A 22,347-nucleotide genomic window follows, 5' to 3' on the forward strand; every position below is an offset into this window, starting at 1 on the left:
CTGATGCATGGCAGCAATGTGACAAATACGAGTAAATTTCATTTCCTGCGGGAAATGTAGTGGTGGCCTCGCCCGACTAGGGAGCGAGCGAATCTGTGCGTACATGTTTGAACCCTGTACCTGGGAAATTGCAGGAGGGGGCTGACGCTCTTACTAAAGTTACGCGCTTCCCCTGGGGAAAAGAGTAGTACATTACAATGCAATAGAATACAATCCAAAACAATACAATAAAAACGGAACAAGCAAACAATATTTCCATCCACCACTCGAAAGAAGGACTATCGGGGAGAGTAACATTAAAACACATGGGGAAAAAAAGAGAGAGAGAAAAAAAATATGGAAAGATAAACATATAATCAACAACGAAAAATGACAAGAACAAAAAAGAAGATAACATGCATATTCGTATCGTGTTGCACTGTGTGTTGTGTTGTGTTGTGTGTCCTGTTGTCACAACATTCTTCTCTGTGTGATATTCAGTCTACTCTCTCCACGAAGAGCGCGTTGCTCCCCTTTTATTGGCATCAAAATGAATTTATTTTTGTTACAAAATTGCCAGAATCAGCTCTCTGTTTGTCACACTTTCTTTTCCGTGCGCTACACGCATACTGCTCACGTGTTGTCTCATCCGAGAATGTGGCATCCGGATGTCCACTCAAAATCTAGTGGCTCCACAGCAGAAGAGTAAAACTTTCAGTCTTTGTGTGAATCCGAATCCGGTCCTTCGAGTTCTATTCAGCGCGTAATACAGTGTATTGAATTTTGCATTAGAAGCTACGTATTGATTCAGCCTTGAGCATTAGATCCACGCATTGATTTCTGCATGGACGCATGCACACCATAGACCGACCCATGGTTTAGAAAACAAGAGGCAATGCCTCTGTGTGATTCCTGTTGAACAAGAATAAAACGGAAAGCAACGGGGTGTAGGGGAGGAAAGGGGATAGGGGGCAGGGGGGGCGAGACGGGTTACCAGTACCTACATGGGTAGATCCAGATCATATTTTTGCTCACCATTAAAAGCAAATGTTTGTCGAACCGAAAGTTGCGTGTTGGAAACAAAGCAAATACGACATGCTAAGCTGACCACATCGATCGGCATCTCATTATTTTAAAATCATAAGAGAGATCTCTATGACTTTCCGACGTCGATAGATCGTAACATTTCATTCCTATCTTTAATCCTCTGTGCTACTTTGCTTTTTGTTAGTTTTGTCTGTCTGTCTGTTTTGTTTTTGTTTGTCGATCTGTTTGTTTTCTCGTTCCTTTGTTGTCGGTGTTTCTCATCACACACAAGAAGTGTTGAAATATTTAGAACTCAAACATTCTGTCCGTACTAATCACAGACAATATGAAACTGTATTCGAGCACACACACACACACACACACACACACATACACACACACATGCACGCACACGCATTCACACACACACACCACCCACGCATATACACACATATGTACGGACACACACGTACACGAAAGTACACCCACCGCAGCAAACACACACTCAACAAACAACAACAACAGACACGCACGCGCGCGCGCGCGCGCACACACACACACACACACACACACACACACACACACACAGAGTGGTGGCCTTGTGGCAAAGTGTTCGCGTAGGAAGAGAGAATCTCAGTGCACGGGATCGAAAACCATATTCGCCAGTATAATACCCCCCTCCACTAGACCTTAAGTGTGGTCTGGACAGCTAGTCATTCGGATGAGGCGATAAATTGAGGACCCGTGTGTAGCATGCGCTTCGCGCGAGTAAAACAACCCACGGGTAACAAAAGCGTCTCCCTTGGCAAAATCATGTAGAACAAGAGAGGCAAGGCCTTCAAGACTCACTTGTGACTGGGAGTAAAACACACAAGCTTTTTATGTATTGAGTATAATTTCAAAATGTAATGTTTAAGATGAGAAAGATCAGTTTAAAGCAAATTAAGTCCCCTAGCATTAATTACAGAGTAATTTCCCTTTTTTACTATCCACACCAAAACGTTTGCAAAATAAATAAAACTTCCATGCTTAGCAAAAGAAGTTCCTGTTTGAACAAAAAATGATAATGACTGCTCTTGTTGTTGGGTCAGAATATCAAATCAAAGTGCCAAGTTTAGAGAATATAAAAAATATAAATATAACAGTAAATGCAGTTTGCATATAATTAGGCTTCATTTTTTTTTTTGTGCCCATCCCAGAGGTGCAATATTGTTTTAAACAAGATGAATGGAAAGAACTGAATTTTTCCTATGTTTATGCCTAATTTGGTGTCAACTGACAAAGTATTTGCAGAGAAAATGTCAATGTTAAAGTTTACCACACACACACACACACACACACACACACACACAACCGAACACCGGGTTAAAACATAGACTCACTTTGTTTACACAAGTGAGTCAAAAACGCACTGTGGTGGAAAAAACAAATACACCTACAGACATATAAAAACATGTGGCGCTGTACTTTAGCGACACGCTCTCTGTCTGGAGAGCTGCCCGAATTTCACAAAAAAGAACTCTGTTTTGACAAAGAGCAATACAATACAATGCAATACAATACAATACAATACTTTCAATCACCAGTCCTAGAGTGCTGACGGTGAGGAGAAGGAATGAATAATATACATCGTTTACATTAGCGACCCAGTCTGTCTTTTGTTGGAACGTGGAGAGAGAGAGAGGTGGAATATATGGACAGGATCCTTAGATTCGTTGTCGAAATTGAGACGGAATGATAATTTTGAAATTTTCTTTTACTGAGCTGACATAAGTCATGTAAAAAAAAACAAGAGAGGCAAGGCCTTTAAGACTCACTTTAAAAAAAAAGTTATCGTTAAAATGCGTTCTATTTGTTATTACAAAGAGTTTTTAAAAAAAAAAATTAAAAAAAGAGAAAAAGTCCTGACGGCAGATTTGAACCCCGTGTTTTCGGGTGAGAAAAAACTGTCTTACCCATTATACTATCATGGCTCCTTAACTGACGTTCTAAAATTTATTATTTAAACATGTTTTTTTAAGGGCGATAAATCGATTGCGGTATTCCCAGTGAGAACGCTGTTTAAATCATATTATTCTTCGGCATTCAAAAAAACTTTAAGGGCAATTATAAATTCTTTTTAAGTCCGCGGTAAAGGAGACGTGGCTATCGCCGCAATCACACTGCAACATTTAGCTGTTTTCTCTGGATCTAGATAGATGTATAAGTGTAGTTACACCCGCCAGGAATGTAGTACAACACGGTCGATTTCTCTTTTATGTTCATTCTAGTTTTATAGTTTTAAAGTTGATGTGAAAATTGAGTATTTTTTAAAACTAATAACATGTAGAGCCAAGTACAAGTACTTCCTAAACGTCGTATGAAGTGAAAAGGACTTCATTTGCCTCTCTTGTCTTCTTTCTGTTCAGAACGTGTCCTTCTAGATTTTGTACTTTTTACGTCATCCATCGTCTTTTCGTCATACACGTCACCGATGTGTCAACTTTTTTTTCTTCACCCCCCCCCCCCCCCCCCAGGGTCAGTCTTCTCCATGTGACTTGGGTGGCGAGTTCGTTTTCTGTATAATGAACTGGCAGGGGTCTCTGGTGAGGAAACTGGTCACGTCGGCGTAGGTGGCTGTAGGGCTGGGGCAGGGGCTGTCAGTGTGTGTGTGTGTGTGTGTGTGTGTGTGTGTTGTATGTCTGTGGGAGTGGATATGGTGAGTGGATGTAAATTTAGGTGCGCGTGTGCATACGTTATGATTATGGCTAATCGTTTCCATGTCTATATTTAGCTGTGATATATGGTTTTGTTCTTTTACACGAATTCATGTTCATGAGTTGTTGGGTTTTTTTTAAGTTTTTTTTTTAGAACATTGTGGGACCCGCATCAGAGACAAGACATCGAAAAGCTGGAGAGAGTGCAACGCCAAGCAGCACGCTTTATTACCGGAGACTACAAGTCTAAGAATCCCGGATGCGTGAGTGGCATGCTGAAGGAACTAAGCCTGCCGCCCCTGGAGGAAAGACGCAGGCACCAACGCCTCAGCCTCTTCTGTAAGATTGCTGAGGGTGTCCTACCAGTTATCCCAGCAGATAAACTCCCATCTCCGGCCCCCATAAATCGCCGCAGAATTAAACCCACCAGTTCTGAGGGATTCAAAACAACAAATGTAATTGGAAAACAGGCCATCAGCCACTCCCGTGGATTCCGGGTCCCCGACGCGAGAACAGAGCAATATCGTAGCTCCTTCATCAGGACTGCCATGGAGTGGAACCAACTGAGTGAGGCCACTGTCACTGCAGGCTCAGTCAGCGCATTTTTAGCAGCGCTGACCAGATCACCATCTGAGCCTGTGACCAGCAACCACTACTATATATATATATATAATCATTTTAAGGTCTTGATTCTGGAAGTGGGGCCTGGACCCTTCCAGCCGAACCGGGGGGTTTTGATGGTCTTAATCCAGGGTAGACAGTTTTCCTTAGGTCTTCTTAGACTATTTTTTTCTACTAGGTACATGCGTCCTTCTAGTTCCGTCGCGTCTATATCGCCAGAAGTGGCGTCTGCGACGTACACTACCAGATCCAGATCCAGAACAACAACTTCTAAAATTCTGTGATGTCAGTGAAGGGGAATTCGAGTGGATGCTGAAAATGACAGTGATATTTTGGAAAGGTTTTATTCAGTATGCTTTTATTTTTTGTGTATACCTTGGATGTGTTATAATACCAGACTGGATGCCCACTGGGCAAACCTTCCGACACTGCGTAATCCTGCTTGCTACGAATAGGTAGGATAGTAAGACCTGCACTGCCACGCACGCAAGTAGTAGCTCAGTTCTGACGGTGAACAGGCCTTAGAAAAGATCTCGAGCACCACAAGTTCAAGTGTTTCACAAACCTATGTAAGTAAAACGTGATGTTTATGGTTGTGCTATCCTGTCGCCCTAAAGACAATTTCCTTGTTCCTTTTAATGTGGACATTATAGTGATTTGGTTGACGGATTGATTGCTTGATTGATTATTCGTCAGGGCCTCTCTGCCCTTTGTCAACACTTCCATTCTATCTGACCACCATGAAGTTCTGGCCATCACAGGGTGGGGTCCTGTCACTGTCGCCATGCAGAATTGGTGATGTTGGTCAGTGACCAGTCTTTGTTCTTTCCTGGCGCTGTGTACTGTTAAATTCCAGCCAGTTTCTTAGCACTGAGTCGTATGTTTCACCAACCAGTTACGAAATTCAAAAAACTTTCAAATTGTCTCTTCAAGAGAAGGAATAGAGTTTGTCAAGTTTCCTCTCTCTCTCTCTCTCTCTCGCTCCTCCAGTCTCTCTTCCACCATAGACCCAACACTGGTGGCTTCCTGGCACGCTTGACGCACATTAATGACATCCTCTTCTAGCTGTGTAGTTCTGGCACATTGCTGACATCCTCTTCAAGCTGTGTAATTCTGGCATATTACTGACATCCTCTTCAAGCTGTGTAGTTCTGGCACATTGCTGACATCCTCTTCAAGCTGTGTAATTCTGGCATATTACTGACATCCTCTTCAAGCTGTGTAATTCTGGCACATTACTGACATCCTCTTCAAGCTGTGTAATTCTGGCATATTAATGACATCCTCTTCAAGCTGTGTAGTTCTGGCACATTACTGACATCCTCTTCAAGCTGTGTAGTTCTGACATATTACTGACATCCTCTATCAGCTGTGTAGTTCTGTGACATTACTGACATCCCCTTCCAGCTCTAGCTGTGTAGTTCTGACACATTACTCACATCCTCTATCAGCTGTGTAGTTCTGACACATTACCCACATCCTCTGTCAGCTGTGTAGTTCTGACACCTTACTGACATCCTGTTCCAGCTGTGTAGTTCTGACACATTACTGACATCCTCTATCAGCTGTGTAGTTCTGACACATTACTGACATCCTCTTCCAGCTGTGTAGTTCTGGCACATAACTGACATCCTCTTCCAGCTGTGTAGTTCTGACACATTACTGACACCCTCTATCAGCTGTGTAGTTCTGACACATTACTCACATCCTCTATCAGTTCTGTAGTTCTGACACATTACTGACACCCTCTTCCAGCTGTGTAGTTCTGGCACATAACTGACATCCTCTTCCAGCTGTGCAGTTCTGACACATTACTGACACCCTCTATCAGCTGTGTAGTTCTGGCACATTACTGACATCCTCTATCAGTTCTGTAGTTCTGGCACATTACTGACAACCCCTTCCAGTTCTTTAGTTCTGACACATTACTGACATCCTCTATCAGCTGTATAGTTCTGACACATTACTGACGTCCTCTATCAGCTGTATAGTTCTGACACATTACTGACATCCTCTATCAGCTGTATAGTTCTGACACATTACTGACGTCCTCTATCAGCTGTATAGTTCTGACACATTACTGACATCCTCTATCAGCTGTATAGTTCTGACACATTAATCGGTCCTGTCCTGCCTCAGGTCACTCAAACTGTCCTGAGCTGTACTTCATGGATGTGTGAGGGAATCAAGGCGTGCATGTATACGTTGCTGCTGATGATCACACATGGAGCAAAAGAAAGCGTTCTAACTGCTACAAACATCAGAAAGGAAATCCACTCCTAATCAAACATGACGATTAGTGTCATCACAGTGTCTACTGGGCCATAGGTTTTGAATCGACGTCTCTGGAAGCTTGGTACAATGACAGCCAACAATGCATGCCAAGCACGTGCTGATCAAGTTTCCGCCTAGAAAACTAAACGAAAACAAAACAAAACAAAACAAAAACAAACAAACAACAACAAAAAACAAACAAAACGAAACAATTGCACACACTCTGTATGCTGCAGGTAGATTCATAGCTGAAGGGAAATAATATGTAACCAGGCGCTCTGCTTGGTTCAAAAACTGTTTCACACATGAGCTACATCAGACAACGTTTTCACAACTAACAGCTCTCCTTCAACAGCCCGCGCAGAATGTGTGACGCCATTCCCGGTTTGAACGCAAAGCCGCTTACGTCATTTTGTCCTTCTCGCCAGACAACGCCCTCACTGCTCGACCATTGTCGCCATAAGCTATTGGCTGAGCTGGAATCTGTGTTTCTGCTCCACCATATTTAATTAATATCCCTTTTGTCAGATCAGTAAACAAGTATTATATACTGGCAGAATCGTCGCGATTCCATCTTTAAATCTATTCCATTTATGTTTGCCTACGTTAAACTGATTTAACGCAGTTTGTAATTTTCAGCGACGAGCTCGTTAAAATTGACCCTGTTCAGGTGACTTAAATTAAGATTATAAATTCATCATAAATAGTCAACACTTCATTTTATACTCATTAGAAAGTAGGTGTTGAGCTCTTTCTTTTGCAACTTATCCGACGTAAATCGGTTCAGGAATCATTTAGAAATCTGTCACTGAACACCTTGTAACAAACACAGTTGTCGGATTTGGCCTGATTTGGGGCGATCTGCTTTGCAGCACACGTAATTGTCTTTGTAGTTCGCTTAACTTGCATAAATTGGCACAGTGAGTGATGAGTGGTCACTTCATACCTGGTCAGTCATCTGACCAGAGGCGCTGTCTCTCTCTTGCTGCGTCGCAAGCAGTGTGTGTCGTGTGTGGGTGTGTGTTCCCACAACGGCTGACATCTCGCTATGTATCACTGTAAGTACTAGTGTGTAGAATGTGTTGATTTGTAAATTGTATTGTTTGACACAGTACTTGTGTTCATATGAGTATGTTCAGTTATTGCTTTGTTCAGTTAATTCTTTGTTCAGTTATTGCTTTGACATGTAGTTACAGCTCGGTTATGACTGATCTAGAAATTCACCATGTCGTCATATGCTTGGAGCAGTGTTCCACTTGATTCTTCTCAGTGACGTCTCTGGACACTGACAGTTTGTTCGAGAATATTCTGGTGAGTGCATATGACGCGTTCTTTCTCAGTTGTTGTCACTGATGAAGGTTTGGTTCCTTATCCCGCTCCAGCAGAGGAGATTTAAATGTTGAGCACAAGCTTAGCTGTGTTGATATTTGGCTTTGATGCAATGGATAACTTGTGTAAGTTCATTCACCACTTAATGGTTAAGCCATGATGGTTCTTCACGGACTATCTGGTCTATCAGTTTGCCCGTATAATATCAAAGCCACTGATTCTATTATCTTGTTTATTATTCTTGTATTATTTTACATGCTGATATCAGTTGTACTGCTACAGTGTGCTCAGTACTCTAAGATGTGTGTAGTATTCTGTTGCAGTGATATCAGCTACTGGTAAAAACCACCTGATATGTATCTCTGTTAATTGTAATTTAGTTATCATGCTCTCTCCTATACAGCTTACTCCAGTATAGTGCAACATGATAAACTGATTCATTTGAGTCACTTTGACACAGTATAAGCTTTACCTAATCTAAACTGTCAGTGTACTTTCACTAAATCAGCATAGCTTCAATCACTTTAACTGCACTATTTAAATGTATTAGAAATGTCATTTGATGTTAGCATTTGGTCTTCACACATATGCATTATGTTGTTGCTTATCCCAAACCCGAGTGATAATCTTTCCATGTAATATGTACACATGTGCTTTACTATTCCTTGTGCCGACATGTTGTGCTGATGACATTTGTTTGTGTCATTCCAGGCACTGTCTTCTCTTTTTATGTCTTCTCCTATTCTTCTCTTAGTTCTTCTCTACATAACTATTTAAAATAAAACAATAGAAAAACCCATTTGTGACTGGCTTCTATATGTTCCTGGCCTGTGCCCGGGAATTATTGTCTATCCTTTAATACAAACTAATGAATCATTAGTTAGTTCTTTTGTACCGTCTCCTATTAGAACCACTCGGTTCAGTACACGGCTACAAATAAAATCAAGCACAATTTGTTTTAGAGCTCTGGAAGAAGAATGTTCAGGGATCATGAACTCATCTCTTAAGAGAGAGAGAGAGAGAGTGGCATGCGCAATGACACAACGTTTATAACTGACCAAAAGCAGTGACCAATGTTGTGTTTTTAACGTGCTTGTGTCGGATCAAAACCAGCCAGGCATAAAAAAAAATAGAATGAGAGCAGCTCATGCAACCATACATCAAACGTTTTTGTTTTGTTTTTTTGTTGTTTTTTTGTTTGTTTTTTTATTGCAGTGGTTATACAGAAAAGCACCCTAAAAGCTTCCTTGTATATTCTGATTAATTCATAGAAAAAGGGACAAAAAAAAAGAAGAAATCTATATAAGTGGTAATATGACTTGATGTTTTCTGTTTATGAAATGATAATAAATGAAATAAAGGTAAGTAAACAGATCAATGCAAAGTTAATGACATTTTTATACATCATGGTATATAAAACCACTGGAAAGTTGATTGTGCAAATGGATAGCAAAAACGATGTAAAGAATTTAAATACCGGTGCATGATTGAGCAGTCACATCAATTTGAATTCAACAATAGGCATTGAAAGGCATGGAAATGGTATTTGGTGGCTGTAGAAAAAACAAAGCCAATTATGGAAATCAATAGGTATCATGTGATTAAAAGAAACTAAAACTAAACAGGACGAAAACGACAGCAGCAACAACAGCAACAAACACATGTACAAAAAAAAAAAAAGAAAAAGAAAAAGAAGCAAAGCACACACAATACAAGCGCACGCTGTCCAGGTAATTTCTGGAGACAAGTTTACTGTTCAGCCATCTTTGTGGAAGGCATCAGGCACCATTTTTACACCACCAGATTGGAACATTATGCGCGTGCAAAATGTGGTGTGGCGTGTATGGAATGGTATGAACGAAATAACACCTTAAAAAACGGAAATTGAACTTAAGCTCAACAACGCTTCCGAACATGAATCTGAAATTAAGAAGGCAAAGAAGAAACACAAACTGAGGTACCTTACGATTAAGAAAGTGATAGGCCAGAGACAGTTCCGTGAAATGAATGACTGAATGCATCTTCTATATCAGTTTAAATTCTCTGTTTGTCTGCAGAAAGTCGTCAGGCCGCTGTCTGACCAGCTGTTCCAGGCTGACCGCTCCACACACCCGACTCTCCTGGTTCCCACTCCTGTCCACCTTCAGTCCCTCCGCCGGCTGGTTGGCAGTGACGTACTCCACCCGGATGTTGTCACGTGACGACACTGAAGGGCATTCTGGGAAGTAGTTGTAGGGCAGGAGGAAGAAGGAAAGATGGCCGCCAACAGTGGGAGTGACGGGGATGTCCTCGGTGTGGGGGATGTGGTGGGTGCCCAGGGTCACCCAGAACACCAGGTCCTGGGAAAAAAAGCCAAAAAACTAAACAAAAAAACAAAAACAAAAACAAAAAACAACAACAACAAAACCCAAACAAACTATACTAATACAAATAAAAACAGAAGACCATTTTGTTGTTGTTTTCATTATCGTTACTATATTATTATCATCATCATTATCATTACTCTTACTGTCACTGGCAATAAAACAGAATTTGCAGAACTCGAGCATCATTCTGTTTGTGTGTGGACTGTGCAACAAGTGACATACTGTTCAGCATCGTTACACTCAGTTTTCATTCTATGTTTTGTCATTCTTGAAATAACCGGATCCTGTTACATTTCCCCCCTTTCTGTTCTCTTTCTGGTTCTGCAAACTCCATCATCCATGCAGTTTCAGTAGGATTACTGTCACGCTGTTGGTCCTGAATCGACTCATACACTGTCACACGCAGACCCCTCTGCAGTAGTGCCAATGCCAACAGTCTAAAAGGAAAACATTTCGTTAGGTGGCCAGGAAACCACATTCCAGACGACACCCTGCACAGTTGGTTAGTCACTTAGGTGTGTCCGTTCATTTTCAACATACACGCAAAACAGTGCCTATCAAGTCCCCAATTGATGACAATTTTACTAGGAATTCATATCCTCAGACTCCCTTGTGTATGCGTGGAAGGTACCACACGAATCTGTGACACTGACCTTATCCACGATGCCCTCGTCACTGATGAAGTTGCTGAAGTCGGTGACGGGTTGGTAGCTGTCGAACAAGGCGTAGGGGGAGCTGCTGACCAGTTCATCATCTTTCTGCACCGTCACTGCCAGCTGTTGCCGTGCCCAGGGGATCGTCTTCTCGTTGTTCTCCCCAAGGGTCAGCAGTTGTTTGGACATCCCTGCCATGTGGAGTCTGTCTCACACACACAGAGAAAAACACATGCATACACACGCATAGAGAATTTAAGAGTTTCTGCAAAGTAAAATATGACTTCAATAGAACAGCTTTTGTTATTATTGTGAACAAAAAAAGTCACTTGAACTGGTCCTTGGAGAAAACTATTTGATGTCAATGTTAAAGATCAATAAGGCGGAAGCTTTCAACAGTCAACGATGCTTAAAAGGCAGTTGTTGCATTTCTCTCCCTCATTTTGTTATGTTGTTCTTTTTCTGCTACTTGATCTAGCATGACGATATCATGCACTTCTGCTTCTGCTCTTCTTCTGTAGATGGATAGTTGGCTATAATGTCAATTTTACAACATTAATGAATCTGTCGCAGTTTTAGTCCAAACTTATATGTATTGCAGGATGCTGTTAATGTTAGACGTGGTATTTAATATCCCAAGTGCAACTCTTTAAGTACTTTATTCAATTCTTTATCTGGATGCAGACAAAGACACTGACCTGAAGGCTCTAGGAACTCCATACTGTGTCTTCTTCTGCTCATTGTGAACGATGTGGTATCTGGGATTGTCGAAGTTGTATTTGTACACCGCCTCGTTTTCCGTGTTGTACAGGTGGCGCTGGTATCTGATTTGGTTGTACATTGTCGAAGGAGGCTGCCACTATTTGAAATTCACAACTATACACAATCATCTCCTCACCAATCACGCTTAATCTTCGGTACAAGCAATGTATGTTTTTTTACCTCCCTTTTTCCAACTGAAGTGTTTTGCAACCATTCAGAGTTGTTTGTTTTTTCAACACACTTCATATCATTACTAAACTCCAAATCGTCACTAAATCAAAGTGATTGTTTTGGTAGCCTTTAATCAAGATTGACATTTGGAATTACAACAATACGTGCGAAAAAGGCTAACCAAACAAAACTGTTTGATGAGTGTGTAGGGGAGAAAAGATGTAAGGGAAGCAACCATTTGTTCAGATACCAAAACGTTTACCTTGCCGACCTTTCCAAACAAACTTTCCCACGCCAATGAAGGGTGACGACTCACTTTACGATACTCACCTGTCTAAGCCGGACCTGCTCCTCACTGATGTCCAGTGTCTCGTACCGATTGGATGTTCCACCAATGTCAAGGTCGGCTTTAAAGTGAAACAGGTGGTGGTGGAGGTTGCCGATGATCCTGTCGTTTAGACGGAATCCGTATGGGTCCTCCTGTGGGTGGTAGAAGGTGGACGTGATGTACCCCGTGGAGATGGCCCTGCACTCTATGGCACCGCTCTGAAACCAGACAAACATATACTGCTTTGTTCCTGATGGAAAATGAAACATCTGTAGTTCACGAACGCTGTAAACGAAAAATCATTCTGATTTGTGGGGACACACTTGTGTACTATCGTGCTGAAAACCAGATGGAGTGAAGACCAGTTTCATTACGTTCCTTTGTACTCTCGCAGAGGTTAGCTGAAGTGTGTGTGTGTACTTGAAATTAGGATAAAATAAACTACAAACTACATTGAAATCCGCTCATGCTAACGAACAGACCTGTTCTGTTCGTCTCTGGAAAAAAGTTTCCGAGCGCTAAAACAGCCACGTAAACAGTCTTGCCGAACTTTTCTGTACATTTACGTGCAAGACACTGTGATCTTTCCCCTACTTTGTTGTGAGTGAGCTGTGCTGGGAACTATTTTTTCTCGCCATGCCAGCAATGTAGACAGTTTGCCCGGCTGAAGGAGAGCACGGGGTGAATTGTGCCTGGGGTGACAGGAGTGGTGCTGTACTTTGCTTCTGACATGTCGTCAATGTCGGTGGTATCTTCAAGACTGAGTACGGTAAATATTACTTTATCAACAATGAGCCATGTCACTGTCTAAAAACTTGGCGGGAAACAAGGGAGCGAACAAAAGAAAGTAAACCTCAACTTACTCTACTGGTGACAGTGCCTTGAGCCCTCCAGTTTCAGCGAGAAATCAAAACGAACACAAAAGAAATACAAACAAGACAGTGACAAGGAAAGGTCCTTGGGCGGCGACATGGATTTTAAAGAACTCGTTACAAGACATTACTTGACTCAATATGGATACAAAAGACGATTTTGAAACATTTAAAAGTGAAGAGGAAATCTTGACTGCAGGACTTGAAACAGGCGAAAAAATGGGTCAAACTGACCTGTAAGGATCAACTGATCCTTTGGTGAAGGAAATTCCATTCATCACAGGATCAGTTAGCACCTACAGTTCAGTTTGACCCATTTTTTCGCCTATTCAAAAATGACATGTCAAAACTGACATCGTCTTTGTCAACCAAAATAGGTCAGATGGAAATTCTTGTGTCTGACATTCAAAAAGAAAAGGACAAGCTCTCGGCGGAAGTAGAAAAACTAAAGGGGGGGGGGGGGGGGGGGGGGGGAGAGAAAAAGGGAACTTAAAGACAAACTGTCTCAAAGAGAAAAGGAAATCGCTAGACTTCAGTGGGCTAAGAATGATAGCGAGAAGCATGGGCACCAGTGGAATATACAAGTACTCGGTATTCCGGAACAGCAGGGAGAAACGATAGAAGAGTATGTACAAAAGTGTGTCGAGGTGTTCAATAAACAGGTTGAAGTAACTTCAGTTTCTACGAGCGGTGTGGATATGGCGCATTGAGTGGGCAGACAGGCGACAGGAGGCAGAGCAAGACCAATCCTCCTCCGTTTCATTTCAAGACAAAAGAGAGGGGTGGTTCTAGCCGAGCGGCAACGACTGGAAGGGTCGGGTGTCTCAGTCAGCGAGGACCTGACGCAAGACAATTACAACTGCTGAAGAAAGTCTCCAGTCACTCAGCCATCATGTTGGTCTGGACTTCAAACGGAAAAGTCATCAGCAAACTTAAAAATGAAATAAAAACAACAACAACAAAAAAAACACAATCAAAGTGGGCACTTATGTCGAAGTAGCCTTTAGTAGATAAATAAGACAGAAAATGAAAGACTAACACCCTAAAAAAAAAAAAAAAAAAAAAAAAAAAAATCATCACGGAAGCACGCACGCACGCACACACACACACACACACACACACACACACACACACACACACACACAGACTGTCCATTATATAAATAACATTCAGTTTTGATATTAAATGGTGGTTATTGAAATATTCCTTTCTTCATTCATTTGTTATTGTTTTGGTTTTTTTCCTGCAACTATGTGGGGGGAGGGGGGCTTTGTGTTGGTACTGCTCCTGGCTTGTTTGGAGATGGGAGTGTGACAGTTTTGGGACTTCTTTGCCGAACCAGCGGGAGTGGTGTTACAAATGGACATCTATGTGTGGGATGTTGGGGTAGGGAGGAGAGAGGTGAAAGAGAGTCCTGGCACAATGTCTGCCTTTTTCTTCTGTTATTGTACCTCCATCTCTGGTGGTTCTGACTGTGGCTTGTGGTGGAAGAAAGATCAACATCAACATTGACTATTCCCTTCTTTCATTTATTCTTTGTGGTTATTTATTTTTTTAAGATAATGTTTAAATGAAAAAAAAAAGTTTCAACTTCTAGAAAGCTTGGATGCTCACACGGGTGACCGATTTCATTTCTCTCTCTCTTTTTTTCACATTCTTATTTCAAAGGGTCTTTTTGTGTATGTCACAGGTATTCTAGGTGTGTGTGTGTGTGTGTGTGTGTGTGTGTGTGTGTGTGTGTGTGTGTGTGTGATAAACTTACTATTGTGTGCATATAAAAATATATAGTCAGCTTAGTACGTTCAGCTCAGGTGTTTTCGTACCCGATGTCGGAGTTCTGCTGGGAATGTGGTGCGTTCTTTATCTCGCTGATACTGCTGGAGCTGTCAGCCTTGGTGTGCATGTGTGCTGCTTCTCTGTTGCTGTGACTGCACCTCCACCTCTGGTGGTTCTGACTGTGGCTTGTGGTGACTGTTCCTTTGTCCTGTATATTATTTTATTTATTCACTTACTTATTAATAGGCCCACAAAGGCTGATGTTCAGGAGACTCGCACGTGACAGTCCGCCTTAATTCTTATGATGTGCATCTTTGGATGTTTCACATTTGATTTGAAACACTCGTCGCGAGTATAATTATCATTTTTATTTTAATTATCTATTTTATTATTATTTTTTTTTAATCTTGTGTTATTTTACTTTATCTTATTTCTTTTGGTAACACTTGTATGCATATTCACGCATGTTCGCGCACTTATGGATTCGCGAACGCTCGCATCCTTAAGCAGCCATTCGCTTAAGAAAATGACATTAAATTTATGACTATACACATACATAATGTTCAGGATAAGGGAAAAAAGCACACGATGGTGTCATCTTGACTGAATCCATGTGTGATCGTATCTAAATCGTATCCCGTCTCTCTCCCTGTTTTTGTTTGTTTTGTTTTTATTTCTTTTTTTTTTCTGTAGACGTATGCATTGTTTTATTCTTATTCATTTTTCTAGTGTGAACATATTTCATATGTGTCCTTTGCAGTACCACCTGGAAGAACGGGCTCCTCTCACCCACACAGAAGAACAGGAGCACTGAAGACCAGATCACCTTGCTAGCACAAGACATCAAAGACGGCTTCCAACAGAAGATGAGGATTCTTGCTGTCTTTGTTGACCTCAGCAAAGTGTTCGATAGGATCTGGAAGGAGGGCCTTCTCTTCAAGCTGCTTCAGAAGAAAGTGTGTGGCAAGATGTTCTTCTGGATCTGAAGCTACCTATTCAACCGGGCAGCCCGGGTCAAGCTAGAAGGCCAGACTAGTCATTCAGTGAAGATCAGGGAAGGGGTACCTCAGGGTGGAGTTATCTCACCTACCCTGTTAACCATCTTCATTGCATACTAGCTAACCACCCACATCCACCGGGCTCTGCACGCAAATGACCTTGCCATCTGGACCAAAGCAGAGCAAGTCACTACTGCCACCATCAGGATGCAAGAGGCTCCGAACCATATCTCAGACTGGGCAAGAGAGTGGCTGGTCATCATCAACAGGACCAAGACAGAAGCCACCCGCTTCTCCCTCTCACCCAAGACAGAAAAGTTCACACTAGGCACCGACTGTCAAGAAATCCCCCAGCAAGACACCCCAACCTACCTGAGTGAAGCTGAACAGAAAGCCCATCTGGACCCCTCAAATTAGCTCCATGCACAGCAGAAGCCTCAGGAAAATGGCCCTGATGAAGAAGCTGGCAGGAACTAAATGGGGGGGCCAACACAAAAATACTAAAAACAGTGTATTGTATACCACAGTAGTCAGACCCCACATGGAATATGCCGCCAATGCCTGGTCAACTGCTGCTAAGACCAACCTTGACAGCCTGACCAAGACACAGAATGTTAGCCTTAGACATCACGGGCGGCATGAAAACCACTCCAGTGTCAGCAATGAAGAAAACAGCAGGCCTCCTTTCACTAGAAGATAGGAAACAAGAAAAACTCCTGATGCAAAATGAAAAACTGAAGAGACTCCTTTCACACTCACTTCTCCCCAAACTGAGAGCCCCCACAAAGAACCGACTGAAATGACAGAGCCCAAATCACCTCATCAAGGCTCTTGAGAGGAAACACCACCACCCTCTGTTGGCAACCAACAAGCCAACTGAATACCTCCAAGACTATGAGGACTGGCAAGCAGACACCCCAGTCATCATGCTCAACATCCCATGTGCCGAGAGCAATGAGTACTACATAGCAGCTGAACTCAAGTCGCTGACTCTGGAAGCACTAAGCACCAAATACCCTCCCGATACCTGGGCAAGAGCATACACAGATGGGTCTGCTGAAGAGGCAGTGAAGAACGGAGGAAGTGGGGTGTGTACTAGATCCCCTGATGTCAGAACCATGAGCAAGTCAGTGGCTTTTGGCAACCAGTCCACCAACTTCCGCGCTGAGGACTGTGCTCTGCTACTCGCAGCCCAAACTTTCAGCCAGGAAGACACACTACCCATCAGCACAGTTCCTGACTGACTACAATTCTATCCTGGAGAGTCTCCAGGCGCCAGGAGGAGAGCAGTTCTTAAGAGACATCAGGCAAGAACTGAATCTCCTCAAACAGAGAACTGCTGTGGTGCTGCAGTGGATCCCCTCCAACTGTGGCATAGGGGGCAATGAAGAGGCGGACCGCCTATCAAAGGCAGGCAGAAAATTAGAGCAGCCAGCCCACCCAGTGTCCTACAGTGAAGCAAAAACGATACTGAAAGACAGCTTCAGGAAAGCATGACACCAACGTCTGGACATCGGGCGGGAAGACGAAAAAGACAGCATCCATGAGCTGGACAGGGTTGCACTGGTCACAGTCTTCGGACTGATAACAGGACACTGTCAGCTCCTCTCCCGTTTCTACCGTCTGAAGATATCCCATAGTGACCAGTGCCCTTGTAGCACAGACCCATAGACCCCCTCCCATATTATGCAGTCCTGCCCCACCTTGGACGCCATGAGACGCCAGGCATGGCCCAGCCCGGTCGAGCTCCAGGAGAAACTGTGAGGACCGGCTGTGTCTCTGCGGCGGACCGCGGACTTCACCATCCTGACCGGACTGAAAGTAGCGTGGCTTGGGAACGCAGAAGAAGAAGAAGAAGTGTCTTTAATCCAAATATTGGTTTTCAGCCTTACTTTAATCACACAGACATCCAAGCACCTGAAAATGCAGATGTGCATTCACACTCAAAATGTGCGCGCACACATACACAAACCAAAACTATGTCGCAAAACTTGGTTGAGTACCCCCCCCCAACCCCCTCCCACACACACACACACATTCTTTTTTCTTTTCTCATGTATTTTGGTTTCAAAGCATATACTTTGTCTTTAATGTTTTTTGTCACCTTTTCTGCATTGTGACACACTGTAATATGTTAACTGATTTTGTTGCGATGTGCAAGTGTGTCAGTTTGATAATCAAAGCTCTTTTTCTTTTTTTTAAAGAAAAAAATGATATATTCCATGCGCTTTCCGACGCGATTGTCAATTCATAAGTTTTTCCCCACTCTTTGGATTGGTTAACTATTTTCGTGGGTCTCCCAGTACAAACTACACGTTTCTTTATTCTGTTTTGTTTGTGTGCTCTTTTTAAAAGATTGCTTTTAATCTTAAGCAGTCAGCTGGAACGACACAAATCCATGGGCTATTCTCAAAGGAAGCATTGTATATAATTAATGCTTATGATAATGATGGAAATGAATTGTACCAACATCTTTTTGAATGCTATATTCCTATTTGCCTTTGTGTGTGGGATTAATGATTGGTCAGAAGAATTGAAAATTAGCCCCAGTTGTAGTCAGTTAGTATAACTGTATGTTATGTCTTGACTTTTTTCTGATTATTTGTGATAATAAATTTTTGTTTATATTTTAATATGTACTTAGAATGGATAATCTAATCATTTCGTCATTAAACTGCCAGGGCCTAGGAAACGTAAGAAAAAGAAAAGATGTATTTCACTATTTATAACAAAAGGCATATTCAATTTATTGCATACAAGATACACACTTTGGTAAGAAATTTGAAAAAAATATGTAAAATCTGAATGGGGATATAAAGCTTATTTTGCTTCCTATATAACAAATTCAAGAGGAGTAGCAGTACTGTTTAATAAAAATTTAAGGTTAGATATATTAAAAGAGACCAAAACGGGAATTATATTATAAAATTTTCAGCTATGGATAAGGAAATAATTTTAGTGAACATATATGGCCCAAACAGAGATATCTACGCCTAAATTTTATCAAGACCTTTTTTGAAATATCTAAAAAAGATTGCAATCTTGTATTGTACTCTACTTATGATGATGATAATTACAAACATATCACTAAACCAAGAGCAAAGAAAGTAATAGATTCGGTGATGCTGGAACTATATCTAACAGACATCTGGAGAGAAAATAACCCAGAATTAAGACATTTTACTTAGTGTAAACCAAGGCCTTCACATCAAAGTAGGTTAGACTTTTTTCTTTTGTCTGATTATCTACATTCCTATTATGGAGATGCTGATATTTTTCCCCGGATGTAGATCAGATCATTCCTTGTGACACTGCATTTAGCATTTGGTGAAGAAACTAAAAAAAATGAAATACCTTTTGGAAGTTTAACTGATCACTTCTTAGAGAGATATCACCAATGTCAAGGAAGTTTAAACTGTAATTTCAGACGTTATAAAAGAATATTCTGCTAATCATTATGATACAGAAACTGTAGGCAGTATTACAAATACTGATATTAGATTAAAATTATCAGGTAAAATATTTTTAGACTTTCTGTTAATGAAGATAAGATCGAAAACGACAGCATATGCAACCATGAAAAAGAAGAAAAGAAAAGGAAGACAATCTGTTAGAAGAAACAGAATTGATTGAAAGAAAACAAAATAATCATAACAGATAGTGATATTAAATTATTGAAAGAAAAAAATCAAGAATTAACGTCATTTCGTGACAAGGAAATGGAAGGTGTTTTGCTCAGGTCTTCGGCTAGATGGGTGGCTGAAGGGGAATGAATAACGAAGTATTTCTGCAATCTTAAAAAAAGAAACTATATTAGCAAAAGGTTTGATGATAAAGAGGAAATTATAAATTAGATAAATAGTTTTTTTTTATGAAAAACTTCATAAACCAAACGGAAATGTTGAACACTGTGAAATACATGATTTAATAAGCGACATAACACAGCTTAGAGCTATCAGAAGATGACAAGACCTTGCTAGAAGGAGAAGTTAGTTCAGAAGAAGCAGCTTTCACTTTAAGCAAAATGCAAAATGGAAAGAGTCAAGGAACAGATGGTTTGGGGCAGAATTCTTTAGATTTTGGGGGAAACTTGGACCTTTTGTCGTGAGAGCATTAAATGAGTCATACAGAGATGGTGAACTATCAACAGGACAAAGGGAGGGGGGGATTATTCGTATTCGCAAAGGTGACAGACCAAAAGAGCAAGTTAAAAATTGGAGGCAAATCTCCCTTTTAAATGTTATATGCAAAATAGGACCGTCTTGTATCTGAAGCAAAATTTTAACAATATTACCTAAACTGATAAATGAGAACCAAACAGTATTAGTGTCAAACAAATGGGGGACAACATCAAACATATATATGATTTGATGTACCACTTAAGAGTCAAAACAAATCCCAGGTATAATGTTGTGTTTACATTTTGAAAAAAAGATTTGACTCTGTGGAGTGGAACTTTATGTTTAAAGTCTTATGAGCTTGAGGCCTTGGCAAAGGTGTATGTAGATGGATAGAAACATTATACAAAAATATCAAATCTGCTGTAATTTTAATGGTCAGTGTACAAAATGGTTTCATATAGAAAGAGGATGTGGACACGGCGATCCATTATCACTTTACCAGTATCTTTTATGTGTAGATATTTTTGCAATAATGGTAAGAGAAGATAATAGCAATTAAGGAATCTGTATTGATAAGGTAGAACACAAAATTTCTCAGTATGCTGATAATATGCAGTTAATAAATGAGGGGGCAAGGCATCTTTTTAAAGATCTATCCAGTTAATTGACAAATTTGGCAAGGCCTCTGGACTAAAACTTAATGCAGAAAAGACACAAACAATTTTATTTGAAAGTTAAAAAACAACAACAAAAACAAAAAAAAACCCCCAAAAAAAACAACAACAAAAAACAAAAACAATATTAAACAAGTGAGGCATGGCCTTCAAGACTCACTTGTGATACATTTAAAAAATTTAAAAAAAAAAAATCTAATCGTTAAAATGTGTTCTGTATTTGTTATTATAAAGCTTCGCGTTTAAAAAAAAGAAAAAAAAAGAAAAGAAAAAAAGTCTTAACCAGAATCGAACCCCGCGTGTTCGGGTGAGAAGTAACCGCCTTATCCATTACACTGTCGTGGCTCCTTAACTGAAGTTCTAAAATTTAACATTTGAACATACTTTTTTAAAGGGCGATAAATCTATTGCGGTATTCGCAGTGAGAACGCTCTGTAAATCATATTATTCTGGTGTATCTTGGGCATTCAAAAAATCTTTAAGGGCAATAAAAAATTCTTTTTAATGGCTATCGCCGCAGTCACACTGCAACATTTAGCCGTTTTCACTAGATCTAGATAGATGTACAAGTTTAGTTACACCCGCCGGGAAAGTAGTACGACACGGTCGATTCAATTTCTCTTTTATGTTCATTCTAGTTTTATAGTTTTAAAGTTGATATGAAAATTTAGTATTTTGTTAAACTAATAACATGTAGAGCCAAGTACAAGTACTTCTAAACGTCGTAAGAAGTGAAATGGACTTCATTTTGAGAAAAGTCAAGACTGGAATTTTTTTCGTTTCCTCGTGATCAGTTCAAGGGTATTAACTTGCATGGTTTACAATTTTAAACTGTGAATTCCGACTAATTCTGTGGATATTTTTATGGCAGTTTGGGGCATAATCCAGTAAGTGATGAGGCGTTCACAAATCTTTCTCTGAATAAATATTCAATGGTCTCCTTCTCCAACTTTCCATCACATGTTATCGTGTATTGTCCATTGAATATAGGATTGAACGGGCAGGTCAACAGCTTGAAACAAAATGGCGTCGTTCGCGTTCGCGAAGAATATGAGCACGCGCTTTGAATGTGTATAAATATGTGTACGCAATTGATATTTGCCCATGACCTTCAGGGCTCAGCCAACAGATCTGTAAAGTCCACTCATCATATTGATTTTAGCATTTTCCGAAAAAGACCACTTGGGCGAATGAACATAGTGAAAGCCCTGTACACTGCGAGTAAAACACACAAGCTTTTTATGTATTGAGTATAATTTCAAAATGTAATGTTTAAGATGAGAAAGATCATTTTAAAGCAAATTATGTCCCCTAGCATTAATTACAGAGTAATTTCCCTTTTTTACTCGCTGCACCAAAACGTTTGCAAAATAAATAAAACTTCCACGCTTAGCAAAAGAAGTTCCTGTTTGAACAAAAAATGATAATAATGACTGCTCTTGTTGTGTCAGAATATCAGCTCAAAGTGCCAAGTTCAGAGAATACAAAAAATATAAATATAACAGTAAATGCAGTTTGCATATAATTAGGCTTCATTTTTTCTTCTTTTTTTTTTTTTTTTTTTTTTTTGTGTGTGCCCAACCCAGAGGTGCAATATTATTTTAAACAAGATGACTGGAAAGAACTGAATTTTTCCTGTTTTATGCCTAATTTGGTGCCAACTGACAAAGTATTTGCAGAGAAAATGTCAATGTTAAAGTT

General features: G+C 40.6%; 1 protein-coding gene across 1 annotated transcript in view; it reads right to left on the bottom strand.

Moving 5' to 3' along the window:
* Positions 1-9,123: 9,123 nt before the first annotated feature.
* The window catches only part of LOC143282041 (putative amine oxidase [copper-containing]), a 31,332-nt gene continuing 18,108 nt past the window's right edge, over positions 9,124-22,347 (bottom strand). Inside the window, exons 8-11 of the mRNA XM_076587471.1 lie at positions 12,208-12,423; positions 11,643-11,803; positions 10,945-11,149; positions 9,124-10,264 (exon numbers count right to left, since the gene is read on the bottom strand). Coding sequence (XP_076443586.1) covers positions 9,950-10,264; positions 10,945-11,149; positions 11,643-11,803; positions 12,208-12,423 — 897 coding nt within the window. The 3' untranslated portion in view covers positions 9,124-9,949. The remainder of the gene's footprint in view (positions 10,265-10,944; positions 11,150-11,642; positions 11,804-12,207; positions 12,424-22,347) is intronic.

The sequence above is a fragment of the Babylonia areolata genome, chromosome 5, assembly GCF_041734735.1.
Source record: "Babylonia areolata isolate BAREFJ2019XMU chromosome 5, ASM4173473v1, whole genome shotgun sequence".
Classification (NCBI taxonomy): domain Eukaryota; kingdom Metazoa; phylum Mollusca; class Gastropoda; order Neogastropoda; family Buccinidae; genus Babylonia; species Babylonia areolata.